This window comes from Lolium rigidum, chromosome 6, assembly GCF_022539505.1.
Source record: "Lolium rigidum isolate FL_2022 chromosome 6, APGP_CSIRO_Lrig_0.1, whole genome shotgun sequence".
NCBI lineage: Eukaryota > Viridiplantae > Streptophyta > Magnoliopsida > Poales > Poaceae > Lolium > Lolium rigidum.
In genome coordinates, this window is record NC_061513.1 from 261,213,978 (window position 1) to 261,221,205 (window position 7,228).

The following is a 7,228-nucleotide window of genomic DNA, read 5'->3' on the forward strand; positions in this document are numbered from 1 at the left end:
GCTTGTACGGTAGATTTAGCAAACACTCATATTAGATCACATTGCCTAGGCCGACCAGATGAGTCTCATCCACTAGACAGCAGCATTGATAGCTATGATTCAGGTATGAATCTTACTCCTTCACAAAAGATCAGTTATGTGAGCTACCTATCCACCAGTAACTTATGGTCCAATGCTTGTCCAAGGTCAAGAAAGGATTGTCAATCTGAACTACATCTACAACTGGAATGATATAGAGGTTGTTCAGATTCTTCAGATGAAAAGAGCCCTCTTCTTTAAACTTGTTAAGAGGTTTAGGGAGAGAGGGTTTTTGCAAGATCGCATCCACACATGTGTGGAAGAGCAACTTGCTATGTTTCTTGATGTTACTGTCCATAATCAGAGGTTCGGATTTATTAATAGCACATTTAGGAGATCCATAGAAACTATTTCCTGCAATTTCAACCATATTATATATGCAATTGGAGAGCTGGGCAAGATATGGTCAAGCCTCCTTCTAGTGAAACACCAAGCAAGATACGAAACAGCTGGCATCCATACTTCAAGGTGAGCACACATAGTGATATGGCATATTAAATATCATCAAATTACATTGATATGGTAAATACATAAATTTACATTAATATTCTACAAAATATTAAATATGATAAAATTATGATACTACCTCATGATTCTATGCATGACTACCCACAATGAAGATATCATAGGTAGTATCATGCATTCCATGCATGCAAAACACCTGATGTGGCACTGCGACTAATAATGAGAGAGAGAGTAGTGGTATCACAGGTAGATGCTGTATGATAGCACGTAGAACTAAAAAAATTAATGTCAAATAAATCTTGGATATAGATTTGTATTAAGATTCTACAAATTTATAAATGCAATAAGAACACTATACTACTATATGATACCATGCATTGCAGAGATAGTATCATACACCACTGCATGATACAACCCATTGTGTCTAGGGGTGGTATCATAAACTAGAACATATGCATGATACTAATGAATTATATTTTCCATTGTGACCAATCTAATCAGCATGTAAGTATATTCGACTATTTCCAAATGAGGACGTGATGTTTATCTCCGAAGAGAATGTTGAAAGCCACCTTGGAAACATTAGTTCTCGTCACATACCCACCAAATTACCAAATCCTCATGCGAAAAGTACAGCACCACAATCAGAGTAAACGATCACGATCCTAGATAGGAAATGGCTCCGGTGCCCCCCCCCCCCCCCCCCAAACCGTAGCGACCAAGGCCTTCTCCTCCTCACTGGCCGTTGGCGCCGGCGGTGGCGGTCTCGCCTGGCTATCGAAGACAAATGACAGGGATGGCGCGACCGTCAATCTTCCCTCGCGCGCGAGGGTAGACAAGGCAGTGCAGGTGAAGTCTAGGTTGTGGTCGGTGGCGCTCGTCTAGTGCGGAGCCCGCCGGCGCACGACGGCAAGGCGCAACGAAGGCTAAGGCGACGCACGCGGTGGTGTGTGTGGAGGCTCGATCCCCCATGGCATCGTCCTAGGGTTTGATCCCACTTGGCCATCACTGCGAGAGACGATCTAGGGCTCACCTTTGGGCTCGTCTGGGCCTAGAGGTTGGCCAGCTTCTTCTGCTCGCAGATAGCTAGCCGGACGTGAGGGGACTGATGGTTCGAATGCATCAAGGTGGAGGTCCTATGGTCCCTCTTGTGCGAAGATGGGTACTTTCCTGCTTCGGGAACTTCTTGATCTGGATGGAGTGGTGAGTTCCGAAAGGTTCCACCGGCGAATGTAACGGTGACCTTATGTTTGGAGTTTGTTAGATCGGGTGGTACTCGGTCGTGCTCACCCATTCTTTTATTCCGGTTGTTTGGTTCTGGAGGGAGCGGTGCGAAGCTCTGTTCTTTCTTTCCATCTGGAGACATTTTTCTCCATGGAAAAGTTAGAGGCGGAGAATACCATGAGTGTCGGATTGGAGTACTAGCAATGGAGGTTCAATTTTCTGTGCTATTGAGGGACTTGCTTGGTGTTTTGGGTTTTGCAACAGCAGTATGAAAGTGTGGGCGGCAACACAGGTGAAGTTCTGAGTCTTACCTTTCAGGGTGAAAATTTGGTTGTGCCTGACAATAGTCTTGTTGGAGGCATTGTTTTGAGAGCAGAGACTATCTTCAGGGTGAAAACCTAAGATCTTTGATCGGACGACGGCAGCGCTTGTGCACGTATTGTTCCCTTCTTGGAGGCATCGCTTTTGGAGAGCATGAAGTTCATGTATTATCTTGGTGGTGGATGTATTGTTGCTATTAGGGCTAGAATATCTTAGCGAGACTTTTTTTTCTTAGTTCCTTTTCCTATTTTTGGATATGTGTATCCGTTCTACAATTAGAGCATTGCGGTGTTGCATGGACTAGGTATTGGTATCTATCGATATTAATATATTTCATTTATCGAAAATATATATGTATCCTCCTATGTATTATCCACGATATCGTGGATGTTTCTATTCTATTTTACGGGCCAACATTTTCAGTTGATATAAAATATTTAATTGTTTTTACCCCATAAACTAAAAGAAATCAAAAGTTTGTTTTCCTTTCTGACAGAAGGTTCAATTTTGGAATGATTGGATACCAAACCTTCAGGGCCTGAAACAGCTGTTTAGTATACTTTCAAGTGCTTGTTGGCAAGTAGCCGAGGTTCAAGCTTTTGTGCGCTGGGTGCCATGGAGTGACCTGACGAGGCAGGGAGGCATACTCGATAAGACTTCCACATGGTTCACGTACGTACATATATAGCCTCCTCGACAAAAACGTGCGCTGTCAATGATATCAAACCCAGTCAGCAAATCGAGCCAACTCCATACAACGCGTACGTACGCTTGGCGTGGGAGGCACAGATGGATGCCATGATAGCGATACTTCTGTTTTCTCGAGAATGATAGCAACATCCCAGCGACTATGTATGCTCGCGGAAACTATAAATGGAGGCCCAGCCAGCCCTTTACTTTTAAAAAATCGAAAATTATTTTTGAAAGTTTTAAAAAGTTACAAAAATAGCAATTCTTGATGTAGCCAATGACAAATGTGTGCACATTTCAATACTCCCTCCGTTTCTAGATATAGGGTGTATAGTTTTTGGCACGAAAATTAAGAAACCCACATTGAAAGCAAGTTACACGAGTTTTAAGCAAGATTACCCTAAATTATTGCTTTGAGAAAATAGAGGAGTTTGCATGAGCTAAGAAAACATAATCAAATCTGTAAAAAAATGTCCAAATAAGTGGTTCTACGCAATACACCTTATTTTACTTTTTGGAAAAACTATACACCTTGATATAGTATTATATAACTTGTAAGATTTTTTTCATATTTATGTACAACTTATATTCATAAAAAGATGTCAGATATTTGTTTAAGTTTGGATGTATTTATACACTAAATAATGTTCAGATGCATGTAAGTTTAGACAAACTTGCGACATCGTTTTCTAAACGGAGGGAGTATGAAACATCATTGGCAGGGAGACATGTTCAATATAAGTAACTTCACGTTAGAATATTTGCACCATTGTGGGAGATTATAAAAGGGTGAGAGTCACCGGAGGATCAAATCTCCGATCCCGTGGGTGTTGCCAAACCATGTCACATAGATGCTCCCAGCGCAGTTGTGTTATGCTGCCAAAAGGTTCGACTAGTGCTACCATGGCTGAACAGCGATGCTACCATGGGACGGAGCGGGCTTGTTTTTTTTGCATCATTTTTTTTATGTTGCTAACACTAATATCTAAAAATTGCTACAACTGTACAACTATTTTGCACCATGTGTTCTGTGGATTTGCATCATAGTAGTAAATTATTTTTGCCACAAAGTAGCAAAATTATTACTATGAGGTATCCGGTGAGTCTTTGGCGAAATATGGTTTACTACAATAGTTTTGTGTTTTTGCTACGGTAGTACAAATGTTTTGCTACAAGATCTCCCAGCGATAGTTTCCAACTATGTCTCCGAATCTGTTTTGCTACTTTAGCACAATTTTGTTTTCTCCGGCGATGTCCTTGATGAGGTCGGTTTTGATACAATAGCAACAATCTTTTGCTTCCATCTTTGTGGCGAGGTTTCTACTGGCCAGGCCTGTGTTTTTCTTTTCTTTCATCGGTGAACAAGATGTGGTTAATTTCGGCTTCTGGCACCTTCGCCTATTTTATACGCAGCTCACAGGCTTGTCCTGTAGCAGAGTGCTCTTATCTCAGCCTAGTCATCTGAACCCAGCTTCCGACCACTACCAGCTGGTGCACATGCGCTCGCTGCTCTCTCGATCGCTATATATACGTTGCTCTAGGTATCTCGCAGATCACACCCACACCACAGGCCACACAGCCACTAGCTAGCTCCCATCCATCCACATAAGTTCGTATCTCACTCTCCGTCGGTGCCGTACATTCGTTTGTTTTCTCCCACACTCTCCTCCCTCGCCTCCGGCGAGCGCGTCTTCACAGAAGTTATCGTGCGCCGACGCACCGAAGGGCCACATTTCCATCGAGTCTCGACTCTCGACCTGGTCTCGGCGGCGTTGGTCGATTTGCAACGAGTTTGGCCCTATTACCTTTTGGGTCGGCACCGTCTCGTCGGAGAAGAAGAAACACGTACGTACGTACATTATTGAGGAGAACGATATGGTGAACACGAAGGCGGCGGCGCAGGGCGGGGGGCTGCGGCTGGCGTCACTGAACCACATCTCGGTGGTGTGCCGGTCCCTGGAGAGCTCGCTGGCGTTCTACTGCGACGTGCTCGGCTTCTTCCCCATCCGCCGACCAGGATCCTTCGACTTCGACGGCGCATGGTATGTACGTGCGTCCGTAGGCTCGTTTTCATCACCGTCGGTCTCGATCGGTGAAGTACATACCTATACCACGGTCCTCGATCGATCTGATGAAATTATGGTGGATTGATTTGTCTACCCAGGCTGTTCAACTTCGGGATCGGCGTGCATCTGCTGCAGGCGGAGGACCCAGAGAGCATGCCACCCATGAAGACGGAGATCGACCCCAAGGACAACCACATCTCCTTCACTGTAAGCACCAACATATAAGCAATACCATGCCTTTACCCATGCACTTGTTCAGTTCTTATACCCCTATCCACGGCTAGAGGCATGATTCGTAATTAATACGTCGTTGCCTGACAAGTTATTTGACGTAGCAAGTGACACAAAAGAAAACTAGTCAGTGGACATTGGCAACTCCCTTCCCTTAGGGGGTGGACATTGGCGACTCGCTCGCCACATTTCTGAGATGTAGAAACAAGGTCCATGTGACGCAATCGAGTTAGTACCCAAGGCACACATGCTATATGGTATATGCTACCCCATCTGGGAATACTCTACTAACTGGAAGGGAGTGCTAAGTCACGGTTGCCATCTAATAGCCCTTTACGCCGTCAATCATCCACATCTCGTTGGCAGAGATATCTCTCTCTCTTTTTCTACAGCTTAGTTCAACTTGCAGAAGTGTGCCTCCTTCTGATAGTATTTCTGAATGCATATGTGTCCAAACAGATCTGGATCCAGTGATCATTACAGGTTCCAGCTCAACTGAACAAGTAACGTATTACGTATACACACGACTTGACAGCAACATAGCTGAATGCATAGGACCCGGAGATCCTGATTTTAAAACAAGATTAGGTTTTCCCACGCAGGCAGCAGGTACTCATGCTTCCATGCATGTCCAACCTAGCTTGACCTCACAGATAATAATAAAGAAGTTTCTGCCGTGATCCATGCACAGTGCAGCACTCCATCATGAGTTAACTGTATCCTGTTTGTTCAGGTAGTGAATGCAATGCCGTGTTAGTGTCTGCTCTGGTACCTGTATAGTTGGATCAACAGTGTGTGGAACTGCAGATACATAATTCTCTTGTCTCCATGCACACACGAAAGCGATGCTCCATCCATAGCATCCATGACACGGTGCCACGGCGGATCGCACGCATGAGCTGGCCAATGTGACAAGTCACATGCATGCGCAAACACCTCTCGGCATATAGTGCCTCGTGTTTTAAATGTCCTATAGTATCGAGACATACATGGATCTGTGATGATGTGATAGTTTGCGACAGGGTCTACCCAAACCCAATAACGATAGGTTTCATCGATGGGTGCGTGTGTGGCTGTGAATGGTTTGATTAGTTCATGCGATGACATGTCATGTCCACCGTGCAGTGCGAGAGCTTGGAGGTGGTCCAGCGGCGGCTCAAGGAGATGGGCATCGAGTACGTGCAGCGGCGCGTGGAGGAGGGCGGCATCTACGTGGACCAGCTCTTCTTCCACGACCCCGACGGCTTCATGGTCGAGGTCTGCACCTGTGACAACCTCCCCGTCATCCCCCTCGTGCCCGCGCCGATCTGCAAGAGGGCCGCCGCCGCCTCCAAGCAGCAGTTCACTGTCCCGGTGGCCGTGGCGGATCCCGCACCGGCAAAAACTACCGGCGGCGGATGCATCGGCGAGGAGGTCGCTGCTAGCGCAATGATGGCATGCCCGGAGCAAGCCTGCATGCAGGTCTAGCACTCTCCTGTCATTCCAAGATGGAACGTTTTGACCAAGTGTCGACCAGATTTGTTCATGTTTCGTTGCCCGTGATTAGCTGTATTTAGTGTCCTTTGTTTCCATTATATCTTTTTACGTAAAATGGCCAATTGTATTGGTATATGCATCTTCAGGTATAGCGAGCGATCTGCGGCGATCCATTGATCTCTTGCGTACAGTCACAGACAGTTAGCGAGTTGCTTTGCACATGTATATTTATGTTTGCTGAGATCTGTTCATTCAGGAGGGTATCACTCCACATGTATTTGTCATCTATCCGCAGAAAAATAATATAGCATCTGTCTACTCACAGAACATGATTCAGTGTAATCTCCTTTTGCAACTAATTCGTAATTGCACCCTGCATGCACAGCCTGTGTTTATCTCTTCCAGCCCTTGCTTGAAAGCCAGGCTACAATTCCTCACCAAATGTGCACTATCATGATAACAGTAGGATGTATAGTTGTATAATAAATTAATACTCTTAATTCTTTTGTTCGCTTTAATATCTCTCCACCCTTCAAAAATAAGTAATTAAGGAGACAGTTGCTCCGCACCGCATGAGCTATTATTTCGACAACAAACAAACAATTAGGACAATTATACAACATACGTGCAGCATCATGAGAGGACGTGCTATGGTACAATTAGTTGGTAAGGGTTTA

General features: G+C 44.9%; 1 protein-coding gene across 1 annotated transcript; it reads left to right on the forward strand.

Annotated features, from left to right (window-relative positions):
* Window positions 1-4,348: 4,348 nt before the first annotated feature.
* LOC124667985 (glyoxylase I 4-like) lies at window positions 4,349-6,891 on the forward strand. The gene is made up of 3 exons (XM_047205198.1): window positions 4,349-4,820; window positions 4,943-5,051; window positions 6,201-6,891. The coding sequence occupies exons 1-3, from the start codon at window positions 4,654-4,656 to the stop codon at window positions 6,540-6,542; spliced, it is 618 nt and encodes a 205-aa protein (XP_047061154.1). The 5' UTR covers window positions 4,349-4,653; the 3' UTR covers window positions 6,543-6,891.
* Window positions 6,892-7,228: the final 337 nt, after the last annotated feature.

Bases quoted from the DNA above. Each gene is read 5' to 3' on its own strand.
- LOC124667985 (XM_047205198.1), top strand. From the start codon at position 4,654: ATGGTGAACACGAAGGCGGCGGCGCAGGGCGGGGGGCTGCGGCTGGCG. The intron at 4,821-4,942 runs GTATGTACGTGC...TTGTCTACCCAG, and splicing joins TTCGACTTCGACGGCGCATG to GCTGTTCAACTTCGGGATCG. The intron at 5,052-6,200 runs GTAAGCACCAAC...TCCACCGTGCAG, and splicing joins ACAACCACATCTCCTTCACT to TGCGAGAGCTTGGAGGTGGT.